This window comes from Vicugna pacos, chromosome 14 (assembly GCF_048564905.1).
Source record: "Vicugna pacos chromosome 14, VicPac4, whole genome shotgun sequence".
Lineage (NCBI taxonomy): Eukaryota > Metazoa > Chordata > Mammalia > Artiodactyla > Camelidae > Vicugna > Vicugna pacos.
The window spans coordinates 70547982-70571525 of NC_133000.1; the positions used below are offsets into that span (position 1 = coordinate 70547982).

A 23544-nucleotide genomic window follows, 5' to 3' on the forward strand; every position below is an offset into this window, starting at 1 on the left:
CATTCTTTTTCTTTAAAAGTGTCTAAATGGTACAAGTCTCTGGCCCCATAAAGCAAGCATCCGCCTGTGACGGTCCCCCTGACAAAGGCAGGAGCGAGTCGGGGATTAGACAAAAAGAAATATAGTTACGGGAGCGCTTTAAGTGCTGGAACTCACTCCCCTAACAACCCTGTGAGGCAGACACGCTTTCTTCTGGAAGAAATGCGTCCCGCAGGCTCTCAGATCTCACTCCGGAGGCCTCGCAGTCGGGACGCGAAGCCTCCCTGCTCGGAGGGAGGAGACGCCGCGCGGCACCCAGCACGCCGCGAGCGCGCGCGCGCCGCCGGCCCCGCCCCGCGGTGTCTTGTCCGTCCCGGCCACCGTCGCGGGGACTCCCCCGGCCGCGGTGTCTGCGCATGCCCGGGGGGGCGGGCCGCGTTCCCACTCCCGGGTGGAAGGCGGGGAGCAGGTGATGTGGGAGCCGGCGGGGGCATTTGCCGGCTACACCGAGCGTGGGCCGGAAGTTGAGGAGCCGAGCGCCGCGCCGCAGGAGCTCCCGGCTGGACCGTGGCGACGGCGGCGGCCCCTCGGCGGGAGGAGGACGATGAGGAGCGACGGAAGCGACGCGGGGGGACGCTGCTGCGCGGCGCCGGGTTCCGTGTCCGCGGCCGACTGCGCAGCCTGAGAGCGGGTCTAAGTAAGTGCGGAGCGGGGCCGCCGAGCCGCGGGGCCGCTCTCCCCCGGGGGCCGCGCGGGCGGCCGGCCGGGGCCTCACGGGCGCCCGGGACCCGCACCGCCTCCCGAGGGCGCGGGGCTGCGCGCCCAGGGCCGTGCGGGACCCGGACGGAGCCCACTCTTCAGCCTCGCGGGTGGGGAGAAACCCAAACAGACGCCGGTGTGGAAACTGAGGCGCGCAGGTGACCGCGGCCCCGGGTGCGGTGCCGGGACCGGGTCCCAGACCGTGTCTACGAATCCGGTGTCAGGGGTGTTTCCACTAACGCGTACACACCAGTGCTTGGACGTCATCCATCCCCACCCCAGCCCTCCCTCCTGCACACGAAAAGTGAAACCGAAAATCCCAGCTCCCAGGTGTGAGGGACGGAGTCGTCCTGACCCAGTCGCCTCACCTGCAGGTTGAGGCTTGCGAGTTTCGCGGCGGGAAGTTTGGGGTGCTTGAGTGACAGCACACCCCATACAGTTGAAGTCAGTCTTGCTGTAGGTTCTTGTAACGTGTTTTCTGCAGAGTGCGTTACGAGTGTTATTTTTGAAGGTACCTTAACCAAAACCAAGCCTTTTATTCAACAGCTACTTAAATTGACTGTATACTAGTAACTGAATAGGAAGACACAAGGGGATATGGGCTGTAAGTTTTGAAGCTTGATTTTCATTGATCCTGTCCTGGTATCTTTCTACATGGCTTAATCCGCGTGCAAGCTTAATCACATATCTTTTGCTCAAAGGTTAAGTTCTGCTCCACCAAAAAAGAACTCGTGATGGACGGTCTAGTGTAATGTCATAATTGTCCTGCTTAAGACGTAGACTGCTCGGTTCAGTGACTGTTGGTAGAGACTTCCTATGTGTCTGGCATTGCTGTTTCCTGAAAATACTGGCTTGGGTAAGATGACGTCACAGTCATCAGGTAACTCCCAGTCTATGTAAAGCAGTTGAGTTACACTATAGTAGTGAGTGCCACCACGTAAATGTGTGCAAAGGACAGGATGTGGAGTGGTGGGCGGCAGGGAGGAGAGGTCCAGAGAAGGCTTTCTGAAGGAGCTGCTACCTGAGCTGGGTTTTGACAGAAAAAACCAAGACGTTGCCTCAGTTACCTCGTGTGTGCAAGTACTCAGGTATCTGCACTGAGCCTTACTTACCATTATTTAATCCAAGTCTAGCAGCAGTTCTAATTGTACTTACTTTCTCTTACTCTACTCTAGTAGATTAAAAAAATACTTTAAATTGTCTTATACAAGTAGTTGCATTTATTAACACACTGTGTATTACATTTGATCTCAGCAGCTTTTCAATTATGTGTTTCATCCCCCTTTGACATATGAGGAGACATATATTTAGAGAGGTTAAGTGAGTTGGCAAAAGCCCACCTAGCTATTAACATAATAAGCCCCACACACTGTCCTTTCCACTGCACGGCACTGCCTCCCATTGCTCGCTAAGTTGGAATGATGAAAGGAAGCCGGTTGAGGAATACCTGCACATGCATGCCTTGGCACGCGCCTGCCTTCTCAGACCTGAATGTGAGGGTTTACTAACTGCCCTCGGTTAGCAACATGACTTTCCTGCTGGATATAGGAAACTGTCCATCCTGACATTTTTCTGTGATTTCTTCTTTCTCGTCACTTATCTCAGGGGAACCTATTTCTGTTTCTCTGTTTTTCTTTGACTTAGAACTCAGTTATTACTCAGATTCTAAAACCCTGCTAAGTCTTGTTTAGTCACCTCTGTGGTTTGAGGCCCTTGTGTACTCTTTTTAGAATAGACCTTTAAAAAAAGGTTCTAGTTTTTCTCATGTCTCTAATTAAGATATTTCCCCCTGAAATGATAGACATCTTAATAAGTTACCACATTTTATTTCACTTTCATATAAGTCTTAACTCCTACAGCAGTACATTGTACTGGAATTGCAAAGGTGTAGTATTTCCAGGACAAGAACTGTACACATTTATGAGCTAGCCAGAAAATCTTACTTCTTCTGTAACATTCATTTTATGAGAAAATGAATTCTAAGTTTCATCCATTTAGTTTATAGTATTTAGAAAGTACCCCTTCATAAACTGGAAACCCTGATTTTATCAGTTTTAATTCGAGCATTGCTGTTTGCGTTTTAGCCTTGTGGATCCAATTTTGTTAAACCATTTTATTTCTTGGATATTTATAATCTCAGAACAAATTGTGATTGACTTCGGTAATGACAATAATCTGTCATCTTTGTTCTGTCAGAGTTGACTATATTTGCCAAGTCTTCTGTGCTTCAACAGAAAGGGAAAGCACCAAAATGCTGCTAAGTTGCTGCCCAGTGTAACATTTGAGGTGTCTGTTCAAGCAAATTCAAATCCCAGTTTAAAATGCTCTCTAAACTGTTCAGTTGCTATCCAGCATCTCCATAGGCAGTTATTGTTCATTTGTCCCATAGGACTATTAATACACACTTTTTCATTATTGATGACATGTGGGTAACCATCAGGGAAATAGATAATTCATTCTGTGGTGTCTCCGGCACACTGATGGCAGCTCTTTGTGTTTCCATTTCAGCTGTGCAGCTGGCATGGTTTCTTAACTTCCCAGTGCTTAGCAGAAAAGGAGATATACTGGTGCAGGAGGGCTGTACCTGAGTTCTGTAATTACTTGAAATGTGATCGGAAGCTGTGAATTCCCCCAGAGGATACCCATTCTTTCCCTGTGATGTGGATGTTAGCAGTGACACGTGAATTTGCTTTCCATTTTTTAGTCTTCACTTGAACCTACACATGGCTTGGTCTCTTGTAGTCATGTTTTTCAATGTATGGGCAGTTTTTAAACAACATGTTCCTAAAATTATCAATTGAGATGCCTATAAAGACCTTTAAAAATAATGGTACATTTATGACTTAGGACTTTTTAGAATTGTATTTATGATTTGGTCTTTAGTCATATTGTTTTGGGGGGATTCCTGTTTAATTCATGTGTAGGTAAAACATCTTTTATAGTCTTCAAAGACCTTTTACTGTTGGCCGAATCAGTAAATGAATGTAGACTGTTCAGTATGGTGTAAACTTTTGCAATTAAAAATAATGAGAATAATTAGCATTTACTTTTTTGTGTGTGTGAAACAGTTCCAACCATCATTAAAATACAATTTTATCCATGAAAGATAATTTCAGTTCCTTCTGCTAGTATTAACGGGCAGTAATAGTTGAATGTATCCATTTCCATAGTTTGGGTTTTACTTCTTTGTATAGTTAAGTTGTAATTCTTCATTTTTAACTTTTGGATAAATATTGCTGGGTAAAGGACTCACCTGAAGAGAGTGGAAGCTTCAGAGAGACAGCAGTAACATTCTTTGGCGAGGGGGGAGGTTGAGGGTGGTTGTTACTTTAGACTTGGAATTAATCTTTAATGTGCTGTTTGCCATCATTTACTTTACTTTTTATTGGAGGGAATAACCTGAGTTCCATTAACAAAGCAAAGAAAAACACTGCAGAGTTCATGGAACTCATGACAGCTCCTTGTGTATTTACTTCCTGGCGTTTGTCCTCCTCTTCCCTTAATTACACACTCTTAAGACACTGTGTCTGTTGTTTTATGTATAGATTGTTTAGCCAAAGTTATTTTCTACAACTTTGTGTACTCTTTAAAAATATGTTACTTTGACAGTAGAGATCTGGGTAGGAGACTGAAAATGTTTCATGAATAAAATATTTACAAACCTCAATTGAAAATAAAACCCCTGCATCTGTGGGCATCTGAGGTTTCTATTATTTTTAATCCCTCAGTAGCTTCTTTACTGTTAGGAGTCACATAACCAGGGCCTCCAACTTCCCACTGTACCAGTTAGTAAAGACAATATTACGCATCATCTAATGCCTGTTTTCTAACTTTCCAGTTTTTCTCCATCACCTGTAAAATAAAATTTGTGAAACGTTAGGGGTTATTCAGGTAACTGCTTCCTTTTACAAATGTAGAAACTCAAAGGGATATACAAGGATACTCATTCAAATGGTTCCCCACATTTAAATGTGGCCTTGGCTACTTATCTGAGAATGTGAAGCAGCCCTGACCGGTGGAGAGCCTCACCGGCGCCGGGCAGAGCCCTCGCTCAGGTTGAAAGCTCATCTTCCCAAAGCTTGTCTTCTGTTTATGATCCTTGGGAACCTGAACAAAGTTACGTGTTTTTATTAAAGATATTTCTCTTCTAGCATCTAGCAGGCTTAGTAACCTATATATTATGCACAAAAGATGTAAATTAATGTAGTACATTATTCTTAATTTGAAGGAGGCAAGTCTATCTAAGGAAAAAAGGCAGTAAGTTTATATAGTTACAGAACAGTGGTTCTCAAATTTTTTTTTTGTCTCTGAACACCTTTCATTTTAAAAAATTATTAGACTCCAAAGGGTTTTTGTATATGTAGACTATATAGAAAGCTTTATTGTGTTAGAAATTAAAACTGGGAGTTTATAAAATATATAAGTTTATCACTTCAAAATAACAGTAAGAGATCTGCATATTAACATAAAAACATATTTATGCAAAATAGCTGTCTTTACTAAAAAATTAGCAAGGAATGTGGCATTGTTTTACGATTTTGTAAATATCTTTAATGTCTGCTTCCTAGAAGACACGCCGATGATCACGTTTCTCCGTTCTCATGCGGGAGGTTGTTTTAGGTGCACTGCACGTAGGAAATCAGGCTCACAGACATTTGTAGTTGCAAAGGGAGTATTTTAACAGTCTTTTCAGATAATTGTGGACATAGTCAACGGATGGTAGTTTCTTTTTTTATTTTTTAAGGATGTGGTTTTATTTATTTATTTTTAAACCCTTGGGGGGGTAATTAGGTTTATTTAATTTTAATGGAGGTACTGGGGATTGATCCCAGGACCTCATGCATGTTAAGCGTTCATTTGCCACAAGCTATACTCTCCCCTCTCAGATGGTAGTTTCTTAAAGGTCATTTATATTGTGGACTCTGAAACCCATATCAAACAGCCCTTCATCTCTGTTATATTAAAATCCATTGGTTTATCTTTCAGTGAATTTTTTAACCCATGCTTGATTTCTGTGACTTCATTCATTGGTCATTTGGAAAGTGTTAGTTTGCTGTGTTGGGCAGATTCTTCCAAATATTGACATATTTAATAGGTTAGCAAATGTCACATTTGTTGATATTATCACCATCACAGTGTCATCAGAAAAGTCTCCAAGTTTTGGGAAGCTATTGGCAACTTCATTCGTTTTCCAGAAAATGTCTGCCAGACACATAACTCTGAATAACCACAGTTTGTCTGTTGTCTTTTTAAGTAAAAATGGTGCCACCTAAAAATAAAAATGGAGCTAGTTCAGCTCACAACTCAGAGGTATTTCAGTACACAGCAGTAGTGCTTTCTGTGTCTTCCTCATTTTGTTACACATTGTCACACAGAATGTTAAAAAGAAGTGTGCTCATTGGTTGGGATGCGATCTTCATCTGAGGCACTGGCAGTCTTACCGATCACTGGTTTTGTACCATTAGTGCAGGTGTCAAGCAGTGAAAAGGCAAGTAGTGTTGTGGTAAGCTTCTGCTGTTGATCTCAAAGACCCTTGGAATGGCTCTTGCGGACCGCCGGGAGTCTGCAGCCACCTTTGGAGAACCACTAGGGTAGAAAAATCTCAGTTTAATAGGGACCTTAAAGTTCATTCAGGTCAACTGCTCTAGTTTCCTCTACACTGTCCTTGCCAAGTATTTATTTAGATTTTGCTTGAATACTTCCAGTTCCTGTGAATAATTGTGCTAAGTGAGTAAAAATAAGAGGCATAGGCAGCTGTTTGATGGAAAGTCAGGGAAATTCTTACCCCTGGAATTATGCTTTGTCCATAAATTTTCACATGGTTTCTTTAAGTATAAATCATGATGAAATCCAGAAATTACTAAAATTATGTCGTGAAGGACACATAGTTAAGATTTTGTTTTTCTCTTGCTGTATTTAAGGACAGTGTGGTCTTTGATTTCCTTTGTGTCCTCTGTAATTGAATGAATTTGTGTTAGGCACAAACAGTTACGTATGTCCATGCATGTTCTCCTGAGTAGATCATGAGTTACTTGAGAGTTACTGTGTAGAACATGAGCTACTTAAGAACATAAACTTTGAATAATCTGTAGTGCCTAAGCGCTATGATTCAAATGGCAGATGTCTGCACTTATCTGTGGCTCTGTCTTTAATCTTTAAATAGTATGGTAGGATGCACTGGAATCCGGTGAAGCTGGGAGACCAACTGTAGGACCTTTTCAGTGGTCTGGGCTGAGTTTGAGAACTCCCTTGGGGACTTGGACTTGTGTTCTGAGGACTCATATCATTGAGGGTGGGCATAAATTTTGCATTGATCTCTCTTTTTTTAAAGCACAGAACAGTTATTTAAATATATTTCCTTAGAAATGAAGCCATTTGCGATCCTCTGAGTCCATATATGGGGAGCACCCAGGGTGATGAGTGGAGATCAGATGAGCAGACCCCTCTGACTCTGTGGACTTGCCGCGCAGCCAACACTGTAGCCAACGTGGTGGTGCTGACAGCCTCACAGCTACACATTGTTTATACTTTTAGCCTTAAATTGATTATTGTATACTTAAAATGGGCAAGTATTTTAAAGATAGGATGCACATGGAGCATTAAAGGTGAGCAAAGCAAGTTAATTAGGACCATGAAATTCTCAAAATGGCTGTCACCAGATTGGTAAGTTTCATTCATATGACCAAAGTGCTGTTATAGTATTAAAAGATGTTGCTAATATTTCAGAACCATTCTTTTAAAAAGAAAACAATCATGATTAGATTACTATTATTATAGTAAAGTCTATAATAGTAAAAATTAGTCATGTTTTTAGTCAGTGTTTCCTTGAGATGTGTTTAAGCCAGTATGACACCACTAACCTCTTCATCTAAATAAAAAGCACAAAAATTATCTTTAAGGTTGACTTTTTTCATTCACGCATAAGACCTGTGCATGTTATAATAATGTGCCTATTTTTGATACTGTAACACATAGTTAAATTTAGTTTGCTTATTATATATTAAGCCCTAGAATCAATTGTTTCTTTAAAAAAAAGTGTATGTTGTTTTTTTGTTCATAATTAAAGTAAAGCATGTAAAACATTAGGTGGGGAGGATGAGTTTAGTTTTGGGTAAGTCTGAGTTGTTGATAAAGCATCAGGTACTCAAGGAGCAGACAGACTGAGATGGTGGACAGAGTAGACATGGAGGTGGGAGTAATTCATACACAAGTGTGATGGTTGGAGCTATGAGAAAGAGGGAAGTCCCTGAGGGGAAGAAGGGTAAGTGTACAGGGCCTTGGAAAATGCCCACATTTAGGGCAGGTCAGAGGGAGAAACACAGGAATTGGAGTGTCCTGGAAGCTGAGGAAGATTCAAGGTGTGGTGCCACTTACAGGGGTGTGGTGTTGCAGTATGGACTGAGAAGAATCCGTCAGGTGTACCAGCCAGTGAGGCTTGCTTTTTTTATGAGAGATCATCCCGAGAGCTTGTGCATCAGATTCTCAAAGTGGCTGAGGAGTTACTGAGGGTGATTAAAGCCACAGATGGATGGGTTTCAGAAACATTTGAAACGTGAGAGCTGGTGCAATAACATGGCAAGGGCAGAACTGAGACATGGGAGTAAATCAGGTATTTCTGTAAGATGTAGACATGAAGACAGTAGTGATGTAGAAGCAGCGTGGACAGTGAGGGGGGATTGGGTGACTGAATTCCTGTGCTCTACAGGTCTAATGTTCTTTCTCTCTGAGCAACCCTTCTGATTGGTATAAACTGTGGTTTAACCTTGAGTATATTAAACTCACCGTTTCTCTTGGTTGTTCATGATGCTAAAATCTAATCAGCAAATGCCTTGCAGCAGGCGTAGAACCTGGCAAATAATCCATCTCTTCTGGCAACACATTCATAAATGCTTGCCTCTTTGGACATACTTTTTAAGGGGTAACTAGTTGTCTTGCTTATTCAGCATGTCTAGCAGCAGTGGTTTTGGGTTCAGTTGGACATTCTCAATAGGCCCATGAGAACATCCCTGGCACCCACCTCCCCCTGCTTTGGTGAATCACGTGGGGTAGAAAACCCAGCATATCAGCATCAGCTGTGTGATTCCCAAGTGCAGGTCAGGCTGGTGGGGAGATGACAGGTGGGGGGGGGCACCACCCTGACTGAGCTGCTTCCGGCTCCACGGGAGACAGTGTCCTCTGTTACAGCACCAGTGCGTGGTATGGCATCCACAACGCAGCAGAGGACACACCAGTTACAAGTCACATCCCACTCAGAGAGGTCCATCTTTGTGCTTCCCACTGGGCATGTGTAGACCTGCTCACTGTCTTCTCAACCCATATTCAGCCCACCAGTAGGGTCAAGTTTACCACGCAAAATGTGGCTTGAAACATAGCTCAGATCCCATGTTTATGAGGTTTCCAGGGAAAAGTGCTAGAAGGTTAACCAGAGGTCATTTTTCCCCCCACAGAGGAGAAAAAGTTTTGTTAACCTTTTATTCACACTGATTTATTGACAAAATAAATGGAAAACGTACTGCTAGCTGTAGCATCTATGCGGTGGTCTGTGTTAGAGGCAGTGTTGATTTTTATTGACCAGCATAACATCTGGGTCTGTGTGAAGCTGTTTTTACATCTCAGCAGATGGCTCTCGTAATGGTACTTTGTTACAGTATCTGCACATTTAGTAAATAAAAAATCCTTGCTGTATTGTTTGCCAGATCCAGTTCCTTTAAGAGCATGGAGACATGATACAAAGGAGCAGAAATTACTGGCAAACTGGCTTAGGAAATTTAAAGTAGTCTGAGTGGAGGTCCTTTCCTGAACCACCGATGTGCCATAATGCGTTAAAGAGAAGCCACACACACACTCCCGAACAATTTTTATTAACCTGTCCTTAAAATTGAGTTGCATTTGATAGTCCTCCAAATGAACTGATTTTTATTCTGACTTCCACAGTTTAATAACAGTCCATTGTAAGATTATATTAAGGCAACTTTTCAGGAATGTTTTGTGGAAAACTGCAGGTTTGATCCCTGTTGTTCCTAACCAGCAGTGGACTCACATGTGCCATTTTCCTAACGTCCGGTCTTGAACTTATATGCCCAGTGCTCAGAATGCAGTCGTCTTTTCTTAGACGTTTAATCATTCAGGCACATTGCTGGATTGCTCATTGAAAACGCATTTTGGTCTTGAGTATATGTAAAGTTGTGTACTACCCACAGGGATACAGTGGTGAAAAAGAAAAGCACAGTTCCTGGTCTTGTAGATTTAAATTTAATATTGTATGTTGAAATTAGAAATTTAAGAGGCTACTTTAAAAAAAAGATTTTTTTTCAAAGTTTGAAAAACTTAACTATATAGATTTAATCTATACAGGTGGTTTGAATTTCAAAATCTGATTTATCCACATGTAGGAAGTTTTATATTTTGTCTAGTGTTATATTAGTTTTTATAATAACTTTATTTGGCTTGAAAATTTCGTTAATTCACTCCTCGTTATTCAGGTTATATGAGTGGTTTGCCATGCCGTCAATCAAATTTCTAGATTCTTTTTTCTTGTCTCATAGGTGCTTGGTAAATTCTGATGTTGATGTTAATTTGAGCAGAACATGGTTAAGAATGTAGTAGTACAGCTAGGAATATTAGTCACTAAGGCAAATAAAGGTAATATGCCTATAGCATTTGTAAATGCTTTTTTTATTAATTTTATTTGATAATGCTGACCAGCTTTATAAGTAGGCATTTTAAAAATTCTCGTTCTACCGAAAAGAAAATTCAGACTGAAGATAAGTTATAAACTAAAGATTATTCAGCAAATCTACAGTAGAGCAGACTGAAAGGGTGATGCAGTTTTAGTGTGTTTTTTCCTACTGTATCATCAAATAAATATTTGACATTCTCATCTCTTTGGTACGTCTGTCATAAATGATTGGCTTGTCTATGAAAAAAAGCACATTTTTTTCACTAAAGTATCTTAAATGTATATCTGATTTTCTGAATAGTACAGTGCTCTAGTGTACTTGTATGTTTTACCCCAGACCTTGTTAATCCTAATCATTACAGAAAAATTCTTTTGTTTTGCTGTATAAAGTTAGTGCCAGTCTGTCTCCCATTTTCAAGTAAGCATTAGATGAAAAGTTTAAGTGGTCAGAGGCGTTGCTGAGACTCACCCACTAGCGTGGAGGAGTGCAGAGGAATGTCTGATTTAAGGTGTTGGTGAGTAGCAGTCAGAGATTGTGAAGAGCATTGATTATGTACCTGGAATGGTTAGTCAGTGTTCAGTGTGATTGGCTCAGCTGGCTGCTGTGCTGCAGCCTCTTCCAGTCTGGTTCTTAACCAGATCTGACACCTAGTGCTTAGGTATTGCTTTTGTAGTTTTGAAGCTTGGATTTTTGTTACTTCATTTACCTGCTTTTCTCCAGCTTAACATAGTGCTCATTGCAGTAAAACTTGCTACAACTGGGTGGCAGTGTTGATTTCAGAGAAACTTCAGAAAAATGCTGTGCTGTTGGGTTATGTTCAAAGAGAATCGTTGGAACAAAAACTCAAATTTGAAAGTCCATGTTTAGTGAAATTGTAGAATATTTTTTGGTGCTATAATATTGAAAAATCGAATTTATTAAATCATCTAACTTATTTTTATAGTCAGTCTAAGTTGATTTTCAGTGTTTGTATCTAAGTCTAATTTGATGAACTAAACTACTACATTTATTAGCTTATGGCATGCAATAAAATTTCAAATATGTGTCATTAACAAATATTTATTAAATTTAAGAATAACTTCTTTATGGTAGTTTTGTTAGTAAAAAAGAAATGTAATATTTCTTAAAAATTGATAACTATCTGGGTAGATGACTGCTACATAAAAAAAAGTAACATCTCACCTTGTCTCCCTTTTTAAGACAGCATGCATAAACTTTTTTGATAACAAAAAATTGATTTCTGAAAGCTTTTATTTTTTTCACGTTTTATTTTTCAGCAAATTTTAAAAGATTTTTCTCCAGTAAGTCATTTTCTTCATTTATCTCTGTTTCTTAAATAGAACTGGTGTGTCTTTGTTTCACACTTATCCCCCACGTGTTTATAGCCTTATGAGTAAATCACAGCAATCTGTTTTGACTCTGGTATGAAATTGCAATAAGGACTGTATAAAAGATTTGGCATACTTCATAATACTAGCAAGCTAAAGTTTTTTTTTAGTCAGATGTAAAAGACAAATTATTAAACTTTTTCCTAAAAATAGTACAATATTAGAAACTAGTGGTTAATTTAAACTATTGTTTTAAAATTAGCTGTGAGGATCTCCAAATAGAGAAGGAAATATTTTAGTTTTTCTTATGCTAGTTTAATTATAATTTTTTTCTGTAATGTGAAAAACTGACAATAAATTATATCAGATTGGTCTTGATAGGTTAGAATCTGTTAACTACATCTTTAATAAAATTTGCCCTCAGCTTATCTGGCTCAGTAAAGTTGTGGGCTACAAAATCAATATACAGAAATCTGTTAAGTTTCTATATGTTAACAATGAACTATCAAAGAAATTAAAACAATCCCATTTACAATTCCGCCAAGAAGAATAAAATAACTAAGAATAAATTTATCTAAGGAGGTAAAAGAACTGTGCACTGAAGACTATAAGACATTAATGAAAGAAATTGAAGAATACACAAAAAAATGGAAAGGTATTTAGTGCTTATGGATTGGAAGAACTAACATTGTTAAGATGTTCATACTGCTGAAAGCAATCCACAGATTCTGTGCAATCTGTATCAAAATTCCAATGGCATTTCTCAGACAAATAGAGCAAATAATCCTCAAATTTGTATGGAACCACAAGAGACCCTGAATAGCCAAGTCAATCTTGAGAAAGGCAAACAAAACTGCAGACATTGTGCTCCCTGATTTCAAACTATATTACAAAACTGCAGTAATCAAAACAGTATGCTATTAGCATAAAAACAAACATATCAGTGGAACAGAATAGAGAGCCCAGAAATAAACCCACACATATATGGTCAATTAATTTATGACAAAGGAGCCATGAATATACAATGGAGAATGGACAGTCCCTTCAATAAATGATGCTGGGAAAACGATGCAGAATGAAACTGGACTGTTGTCTTATACACACAAAAATTAACTCAAAATGAATTAAAGACTTTAACGTAAGACCTGAAAGCACAAAACCCATAGAAGAAAGCACAGGTGGTAACTCCTTGGCATTGACTTTTGCAGTGATGTTTTGGATCTGACACTAAGAGCAAAGACAACAGAAGTAACAATAAAGTGGGACTACATCAAACTAAAAAGCTTTTTTGCACAGCAAAGGAAACCATCAACCAAATGAGAATGCAACCTGCTGAATGGGAGAAAATGTTTGCAAATCAAATACTGATAAAGAGTTAATATCCAAAATATATAAAGAACTCACACAACTCAATAGCACAAAAATTCAAGCAGCTTGATTAAAAAATGGACAGAATATCTGAATACTTTTTTTTTCCAAAGATGACATACAGATGTCCAACAGATACATGAAAAGAGGCTGATCTTCAGTAATCACCAGGGCAGTGCAGATCAAAACTACGTTGAGATGTTACCTTATACCTGTTAGAATGGCCATTATCAAAAAGATAAAAGATAACAAGTTTTGGTGAGGATGTAGAGAAAAGGAAACCTTTGTGAACTGTTGGTGGAAATGTAAACTGGTACAGCCTCTATGAAAAATGGTATAGAGATTCCTCAAAAAATTAAAAATGAAATAACCAAATGAGCCAGCAATTCCACTTCTTGATATTTATCCAAAGAAAATGAAAACACTAACTAAAAAAGATATATGCACCTCCATGTTCATTGCAGCATTATTTACAATAGCCAAGATATGGAGACAGTCTAGGTGTTCATTAATGGATGAATGGATAAAGAAAATGTGGGATGTGTATACACACATGCACGTGCGCACACGCGTGCACACAGTGGAATATTACTCAGCCATAAAAAGAATGAAAATTTGCCATTTGCAGCAACATGGATGGACCTTGAGGGAGTTTTACTAAGTAAGTTAGACAAAGAGAAATACTGTATGATCTCACTTATATGGGGAATCTAAAAAAAAAGTAAATAAACCCACATTGATAGATACGGAGAACATAGCAGTGGTTGCCAGAGGCTGGGGGAAGGGGGCAAAATAGGTGAAGGGAGTCAAAAGGTACAAACTTAGGGTTATAAAATAGATAAGTCATGGGGATGTTATGTACAGCATGGTGACTGTAGTTAATAGTTTTGTATTGCATTTTTTTTGAAAGTTTCTTAGAGTAGGTCTTAAAAGTGCTCATCACAAAAAAATTTTGTAACTATTTGTGGTGATGGATGTTAACTAGACTTACTGTGATCATTTTGTTGTATATATAGATAACAAATCATTTTTATGTTGCACATCTGAAACTAAAGTAATGTTATATGTCAGTTTTACTTCAATTAAGGAAAAAATTGCCCTCACCCTACCTATCTCCCCGGTGGGTGCACCAGAGCCCTGGAGGCTCACTCGTTGGCCTCCAGGGTCTTCTACCTGCAAAACCAGGACTCGGCCAATCCACATATGCTCCTGAGCCTTCATTCTTTCATATAAAAAATTGGGAATGTGGCATCAACTTATTTTTCTATTAAATTAATACAGGCATGGAAATACATGTATTTTTTAGAAAATGTTTCATAAGTACAGCAGTGGAGGGAGAGAGGAGACCTTAGAATAAAAGGGACAGAGGGAATCAGAGCAGTTGACTTTGTGGATGGGTTGACGTAGGCTTCCGGGGCTTCCCCTAGCACTGTGATTTATGGGATCTGCTTTTTAAAATAATAGATACACACTGAGTTTTTGATTCTCTCTCTCTCTCTCTCAGGACACATACGAAGAGCCACAATGGAAAAGTCCTGGACGCTGTGGAACTTTGTTGAAAGATGGCTAATAGCCTTGGCTTCCTGGTCTTGGGCTCTCTGCCGCATTTCACTTTTACCTTTAATAGTGACTTTTCACCTGTATGGAGGCATTATCTTACTTCTGTTAATATTCATATCAATAGCAGGCATTCTGTATAAATTCCAGGACGTGTTGCTCTACTTCCCAGAACAGCCGTCATCTTCGCGCCTTTATGTTCCCATGCCCACTGGTATTCCACATGAAAACGTTTTCATCAGAACCAAAGACGGAGTGCGTCTGAATCTCATTTTGATAAGATACACTGGAGACAGTTCGCCCTATTCCCCAACGATAATTTATTTTCATGGGAATGCAGGCAACATAGGTCACAGGCTACCAAATGCGCTGCTCATGCTGGTCAACCTCAAAGTTAACCTTCTGCTTGTTGATTACCGAGGCTATGGGAAGAGCGACGGAGAAGCGAGCGAGGAGGGGCTGTGCTTAGACTCCGAGGCTGTGCTGGACTACGTGATGGCCAGGCCCGACCTCGACAAAACGAAAATTTTTCTTTTTGGCCGCTCCTTGGGAGGAGCAGTGGCTATTCATTTGGCTTCTGAAAATTCACATAGAATTTCAGCCATTATGGTGGAGAACACATTTTTAAGTATACCACATATGGCCAGCACTTTATTTTCATTCTTCCCAATGCGTTACCTTCCTTTATGGTGCTACAAAAATAAATTTTTGTCCTACAGAAAAATCTCTCAGTGCAGAATGCCTTCTCTTTTCATCTCTGGACTCTCCGACCAATTAATTCCACCAGTAATGATGAAGCAGCTTTATGAACTCTCCCCCTCTCGGACTAAGAGATTAGCCATTTTTCCTGATGGAACTCATAATGATACGTGGCAGTGCCAGGGTTACTTCACTGCCCTTGAACAGTTCATCAAAGAAGTAATAAAGAGTCATTCTCCTGAAGAAATAGCAAAAACTTCATCTAATGTAACAATTATATAATGTTTTTCTTTTTGATTAATGTACTGTATTTTAATTTGTGCAGAATGATAAAGAATGTTCCTTTCTAGAAGTGTGTTATGTCTGTACTTGTCTGAAGAGTGACATTAAACTTTGAAAGGACTTCATTGCTCCTTTGAGATGATCCAAATAGTTTTTTACATTTGAAGAACGATAATTCTTGGAATTATTTCATACGTTTTCATCAAACCTTTCAATGTGGTTGTGTGTTTGTGTCTTTAGTTTAATATGCTAGTATAATAGCATATTATATTCAAAAGTTTCTTGTTGCTACAGCTGTGTAATCTATGTGACACTTCGATTAATGGCTAGGTGTGGAAGGAGACATGAAAACAAGAAACCTTTGGGTATTATTCCTTTAGTGAATATTGGGACAATCATGGTAAGCAAACTTAGTTCTGTAACTGCATTTTTCACCTTAAAAGTTAAAATGAAATGCATGATGGTATTTTATTCCTTGACTTATGCAATGCCATGTTTTTACTGTAAATAGTACCGGTCATATACCAATGTACATGATGCCCTGGGTCATAGCTATTTTTATGTAAACTCTATTTTGTTTTTAGCAAGACACGAAATTGAGGCCTGTGTGCAGGTTGCCATTGAATTTTGCTCTGGTGAATGCGGAGATCCAGCTTTTTCTTGCAAATAAATGGGACCCCATTTTCCAATAGAAATGTACCGTGTTTTGTTAGGTACAGTCTGACATGTTGGATCATGGCATGTAAAAATAGAAATTTAGAATTTTACTGCAGCTTTGATGTGCATATTTGAACTTTTTAACATTTGTAATTTTGGTGGCAAAGAGAATTTTAGCTTCTGTCAGTTTTGTAAGTCTACAGCTGAACCCCTAATAGCAGTCATAACGAAGATCAGCACTTGTTTAAGAATTAATTAGGAAGTCTTACCATTATTCCATTGTACATACTATTTTACAGAAATTTCCACATATGATTTTTAAGTCCCAATATCTTGGTGTATCTATCCCACTAAAGCCAAGATACCATTTATTGGACTTTCTGAAAATAAAACTTACAAAAACAAAAGTTAAAAAAAAAAAGGCAGGCTGTCTTCTTTGGTCTGATGTTTTAGTTACGAAACAGAAGAGCTGTATCGAGAGAGTTCTAGGAAGCCTCACTCATTTGTGTTCTCCTTGTAGGACTGTGCGAGTGAAGGAACTCTAGAGCTTTTTAATCACAGAACCTGTTAGCGCCTTTAATTAAATGGCTGCCAGTGGGAAGTAGTATTTGGACATACAGAAGAGTAAGAAAAATCTTACTTAGGGAAGAGCCCCTTAAAACTTACAGGATTTACCTTAAAAAATATAAGCTATGAGGCATAGTTGTGCTAAGTTTTTTCAAGCAGTCCTCAAAAATTAAGATGTAATTGAGCTCTGTATGTCATTATGTCAGCTCCAACATACAATATTTTTTGAATATTTTACCTATATTTATTGGCTTTGTGCAAGCAGCTAGGGCAGAGAAATAATAGGTCAATAATCTTGACCTTAATTTAAAACTTTCCATGGAGATAGGGCTAGAAATACTTTTGCCAAATAACATTCTTATCATTCACTTTATGTCAATATTTAGGAAAAAGTAAATTATAGCAAGTATGATTTCTAAAGGATAATGTTTTCTATAAATTGTAAAAAAAATCATGCTTTTTATAAAAAAAAGTTGGTAACGCGTATCATGGAAGGTGTATTTTGTATGTATAAATTCACTACAATTAAAGGCTACTTTTCATCTTGTCAATCATTGCTATGTAGAACGAGTATCCTAAATAGTAACGTATTAAAAAGAAAACAGTTACTACAACAAAGTGTAGTGTATTTAGACATGAGCTTATACACAGCACACCTTAGACTTCTATCATTCTTCAAGTTTACAGAGGACCTTCTTAGGTTTTCATGTAATCATTTAGTCTCCTGCGCTGTGGAGGAATGTATCAACTTTAGTTATAAATATTATGCTGATGGAGCATAGAAAGCTTTCTTCAGCAGGGCTTCGTTTTACGCTGCCTTTTGTTCTCTTTCAGTGCTCCAGATTTACAGTCACCCTCCCCCCCCCCCGGCTTTTTTTTTTTTAATCTGGGACTTCGGAAGTTCTGGAGTACTTGTGTTTCTCCCTCCCTCCATTCCCTTTCCTTCTGCAGCGAAGGGAAGAGGTTGCGTCTAGGGTTGTAGTCCATCCGTCTTTCCTGGCTTCTGTACTGGGGACTACTTCCTTAGACGGGAAGGAGGTAGAAAGCAAACTCCTATCATCAGGGGCCCATGAAGCCCATGGCATCAGTTTTATAAAATGTGTCTAATTTTGTGGCCGTAGCAATTGATCTTAATAAAACATGGATTCTTCATGGGTCACACCCTCATTTTGGACCCATCTCTTAGTGGGAATAAGGGTGTGTCCATCTTGTTTATTAATTTCTGGCTCATTTACACATGCGCATCCCCTATAGGAGTTTCTGAATGAGTTTTTAAAGTTACTAAGCTACTGTAATTTGGAAATCCTAGAATGATTTTAGATGGCAAGATAAAATTCATTTAGATCAAAATTGATTATTTTAAAAGGGACTACTGGGGGTAAAATGACAAAAAGGATCCTAAATTGATATTGCAAAATGCGGAAAGAAATCATTTGTAACAGATAAAAGTGCAAATAGGATAGAAACAACTGGATGGGGAAATGTGACATAGTTCTCAAGCTTCGATCTAGGAAGTAATTAGCTGATGAGATTGGTGATGAGGAAACCTAACATTCAGAACAAAACAAGGCATTTCTAACAGAAGGTGATTGGAGTCCCTGATGTTGCACCTACCCTATGCTTTTGCAAATACTTTGGCTGTAAAATTGGTGTTTTCATTAAAATGGTATTTCGAATTTTGTTATGGGGGCAGTTTAAATTTATTTTTCATGGTCTGTAGACGGTTGATGATAACCTGATCCCCCCTTTGGCAGTACATCACCTGATTAACTCTTTGTAACACTTGGAGTTAGTGTCACCTGATGCTTTCACATTCATCTCTTATGTTTGTAAGATTTGGTTTGAGGTGGGTATTGGCTTGTTCAGTGGAATTAAGGAGTGAAGGCCGTATTCAGTTTTCTATGAACTATCTTGCAAGCCCAACTACAGTGTAGTTTTTATGATTGAGTCCATTCCTTCCCTGAGGTTAGGAGTAAATAAGGTAAACCTTAAAAGATGATGTCACAGAAGTCGCTTGTTAAATCAGGTCGTGGTTGAGATATTCTGAAAACCTGACCTCCCCCCGCCCCGTTTTTCTCACAGTGTTTGACAGCAATTACGGAAAAAGACACGTGACAAATAGTCATAATGCTTTTGAATGATCCACTTAAATTCATGTATTTTCATATCACTCAGGTAAAGTTGGAAATGATAGAGCACAGACATCTATTTTTTAAATCAATAGAGTTGAAAATAAAAAGCACTTCTGTTTATATTGCCATATATGCACATCATCTTAGCTAACCAGAAATAGTATGTTAATTTTATGGTGAAATAAGTGCATTCATCCTTAATAGTAAGTAGTCAACACATTTTTGCCAAATGGCACAAATATACCTCCATTTATATTTTGTATCTTAAAAGTGTAGTTTAACAGTAGGACTATGTATAAGAGACACTTGTTTACAAAAAGTGTCATATATACATATGTACCAGGGATGAGTGTGTCTTTAACATAATTTATAGCAATTTCTGTCAGTACACCATATACTGAAAATTCAAGTTATTTTCAGCCTATTCAAGTACATTCAGGATAAAATAAGTCAATCCAGTTTCATAATGTAAATCATATTTTGTTATTTGCCATATTTTATTTGAAGCAGTAATACAATTTTATAACTCAAATTTGAATGTTACAGTACATTATGTGCTAATCATGGCAGGCAAACATTTTTGTTTTTTAACAATAAATTTCTTTTAAAATATACTTTCTATTTTTCTGTACTGACATGCAATAAATTGATACATTAAAAGATTGATTAATGTCTTAAGATAGTTTGTCTTCAGTCTTTTTTAAATTTTCTATTAACCTAAATTATATGGTAGGACAGTAAAGTTTCCTTAATGATTAAATAAACTGGATTTGTACTGAAATTAATGGACTTGTACTAATGGTGTGAATAAAAAGTGGAAGTTAGATTTATTTTCCCTTCCCTTGTATTATTCTGCCACATGTATTTAATTTAGGCTAATTTAAATACTTTCTATATGTGAACTGGTGGTAAACAAATAGACCCAAAGCATTTGATTAGTTACATTAATCTAGGAATGAATAGGTTTTAACTGTTCATGATCATGATGCCTTAGAATTTGATAAAGTGCCTTTTCATGAAATTGTTTTTTTTTTTTCTTTGTTCCTTTTTCTTCTCTCATTGGCATTGAGTTAATAGTTTGGGCTGATTAAAAATCGCCTGATATTCATTCAACCTTTAGGAATGGTTCTGTAGGTTGCTTTCCCTAACAGGAAACTTACATGCTTGAATAGTGTCAGGGCCAGCTGGATGATAGGAAGTGGAGATGAAACACTCATTTATTGGAGACACCCGAAATGTACCATTAACATCAAGAAATTAACACAGATGCATTACTACATCTAATTCTCATCTCATCTACATTTTGCCCATTATCTAATATCATTCATAGCAAAATGATCTCCTTGTGAATGTAGGTGCAAAAACCCTCAACAAAATACTATGACACTGAATCCGGCAGCATATAAAGGGATTATGCACCATGATCAAGTGGCCAGAATCAGAAATGCAAGGTTGGTTTAACATCTGAAAATCGATTAATGTAATATATATGTTAGACTGCTTGGGCTACCATTACAAAATATCATAGGCTGGTGGTTTAAACAACGGACATTTATTTTCTCCCAATTTTGGAACCTGGACGTCCATGGTCAAGAAGCCAGCAAATTCAGTTTCTGGTGAGAGCTCTTTTCCCAGCTTGTAGATGGCCACCTTCTTGCTGTACGCTCACATGGCCCTTTCTCTATCCATGCATGGGGAGGTTTCATCCTCTTCTTATAAGGACACCATTTCTTACAGGTTAGGGCAGCAGCCTTATGACCTTATTTAACTTTGATTATCTTTTTAAAGGCCTTATATCCTAATACAGTCACATTGGAGGTTAGGGCCTCAACATACAGATTTGGGAAGTGGGGCACAATTCAGTCCTTAACACCAGATGAATAGAAGAAAGCATTTGACAATATCCAAAAGACCTTCATGATGAAAAACACTCAGCAGACAACAAATAGAAGGAAACTCAGTCTTATAATGAGTTATTTATGGAATATAGCTACCATCATACTTAAAGGTAAAGACTGAAAGCCTTCCCCTAAAGTCAGGAAAAAGACAGGCATATCTGCTCTTGCCACTTACATATATTCAACATTGTACTGGAGATTCTGTACAGGACAATCAGGCAAGAAAATAAAGCAGAAAACATCCAGATCAGAGAGGGAGAAGTAAAACCTTATTTACAGATGACATGAGCTTACGTATGGAATATCTTAAAGAATCCACTAAAATATGAGAGCTAATAAATGAATTCAGTAAGATTCAAGATCAATCTACAAATCGTATACACTGTCAATAAACAATCCCAAAATGATAGTGTTGTACGTTGGCTTGTGAATCCCAAAAAGATCCGTCAAAGTCCTAACCCCTGGTACCTAAGAATATGACCTGATTTGGAAATAGGGTCTTTGGAGACATAATTAAGGTCTAATTCAGTTGAGAGCCTTCTGGAGTAGGGTATACCCTTACTAGTACATGGCTGGTGCCCTTATACTGAAAAAGAGAAAAGACTTAGGAACAGACACACAGAGGAGACAGACACACGAAGGGAAGACGGTCATATGGCAGTGAAGACAGATTGGATTCGTGCAGCTGCAAGCCAGGGAACACCAAGGGTTTCTATGAGCCAGGTGAGAGAGCGTGGTCCTGGTGCCACTTTGATTTCAGAGTTCTCTCATTCACAACTGGGAGAGAATGAAGGAATTTTTGTTGTTTAAGCCACTTTGTGGTTCTTTGTTATGGGAGCCCTAATTAAAAGAAAATTCCATTTATAATGGCACCAAATATAATGAAATACTTAAAAATATGTTTAGCAATAAAGGCAAAATGTCATCTCTGAAAACTATGTAACATTTTTGAAAGAGATTAAAAAAGACCTAAATAAATGGAAAGACATCATATGTTTGTAGATTGAAAGATAAATTATTAAGATGGCAATTCTCCCCAGTTTGATCAAGGAAATCAATACACTGGATTAAATCTGTCCCTTTTTTTTTGCAGAAAGCGACAAGCTGATCTTAAAATTCATACACAAATGCAAGAGATCTGAATTAGCCAGAACGATCTTTAAAATGAACAGTCAGAGGTCTCATATATTCTGATTTTAAAACTTATTGCAAAGCTACAGTAGTCAAGACATACAGGCATAAGGAAAGACATATAAATCAATGGCCTAGAATTCAGAGTCCATAAATTAACATATATTTAATTAACTGATTTTTGGCAAAAGTGCCAAATTCATTGTTGAAAGAAGTCTTTTCAACACATGATGTTGTGACAACTGGATTTCCACATACATGTGAATGAATTTGGACTTCTGCATCATACCATATTAAAAATTAACTCAAAATGGGGCAAAGACCTAAATGTAAGAGCTATAACTGTAACATCTTCGGAGAAAACAACAGTCAAATCTTTGTGACCCTGGATTAGACAGTGGTTTCTTGGTGTGATGTGAAAAGGACAAACAATAAAAGAAAAAACAGATAAATCGGGCTTGATAAAAACATACGCCTCAAAGGACATTGTACATTTCCAAGAAAGTGAAAGACAGACTCCAAAATGGGAGAAAACATTTGCAAATCATGTATCTGATAAGAGAGTTGTTTCCAGAATTTAAAGAACACTTATAACTTAACAACATAAAGACAGACAACCCAATTTAAAGATGGGTAAAGTGTTTGAATAGGTATTTTCCATGGAGCATGTACAGGTCACCAATGAGCACATAAACAGATGTTCACTTTCGTTAATAATCAGGGAAATGCAAATCAAAACTGCACTGAGACACTACTTGATAGCCCGTAAGATGAATATAATCGAAAAGACAAAACAAGTGTCAGAGTGTCAGCGAGGATGTGGAGGAATTTTGGACACTCCCATTGCTGGTGGGAATGTAAAATGGAGTAGCTGCTTTGGAAAACAACTAGCAGTTCTTAAAATGTTGAAAATGGAGTTACCCTACCACCCAGGATATCCTAGGTGTATATCTAAGAGAACTGAAAATATATGTTCATACAAAAACCTGTACTTGAATGTTCATAGCAGCATCCTTCATTATAGAGGAGAGAACAATCTAAATGCCATTAACTGATGATGAAATAGATAAAATGTGATGCATGCTGCAATGTAATGTCACTCAGCAAGGAAGGAAATGAAATTCTGATCAGTGCTACAACATGGACGAACCTTGAAAAAGGAAGCTGGTTACAAATGACTGTATACTGTATGAGTCCATTCACTTGCAATGTCCAAAACAGGCAGCTCCAGCTATATAGAAAGTAGGTTAGTGGTTGTCTAAGCGTCAGGGTCTTGAGGAGAAATAAGGAGTGACTGCTGATGGCTACAGAGTTTTATGGGGGACGGTGACGATAATGTTCTAACAGATTTTTGTGGTCAGTCTGTACCACAACCCTGAAAATACTGAAAATTATTGAATTGTACTTTTAAATGGGTGACTAGGGTTGCATGTAAGTTAAATTCAGTGAAGCTGTTATAATGGGTGAGACTAATATTTAGGAATATTCTAAGTAAAAAATCTTGGAT

General features: G+C 38.3%; 2 protein-coding genes across 4 annotated transcripts in view; both read left to right on the plus strand.

Moving 5' to 3' along the window:
• The first annotated feature begins 382 nt into the window (after positions 1-382).
• Positions 383-18556, plus strand: ABHD13 (abhydrolase domain containing 13). 2 transcript variants are annotated; one of them, XM_072976528.1, is made up of 2 exons: positions 383-676; positions 14619-18556. In XM_072976528.1, the coding sequence occupies exon 2, from the start codon at positions 14639-14641 to the stop codon at positions 15650-15652; it is 1014 nt and encodes a 337-aa protein (XP_072832629.1). In that variant the 5' UTR covers positions 383-676; positions 14619-14638; the 3' UTR covers positions 15653-18556. The 2 variants fall into 2 exon arrangements, with proteins under 2 accessions (XP_072832629.1, XP_072832630.1); XM_072976529.1 differs by lacking the exon at positions 383-676 and adding an exon at positions 1696-1826.
• TNFSF13B (TNF superfamily member 13b) overlaps positions 1735-23544 on the plus strand; it is a 70435-nt gene continuing 48625 nt past the window's right edge. Inside the window, exon 1 of one of the 2 annotated variants that reach the window (XM_015248935.3) lies at positions 1735-1826. The gene's annotated coding sequence lies outside the window, so the exon portion shown is untranslated. Of the gene's footprint in view, positions 1827-23200; positions 23280-23544 lie in introns of those variants that run through there. The other variant, XM_072976530.1, reaches the window with a different exon arrangement.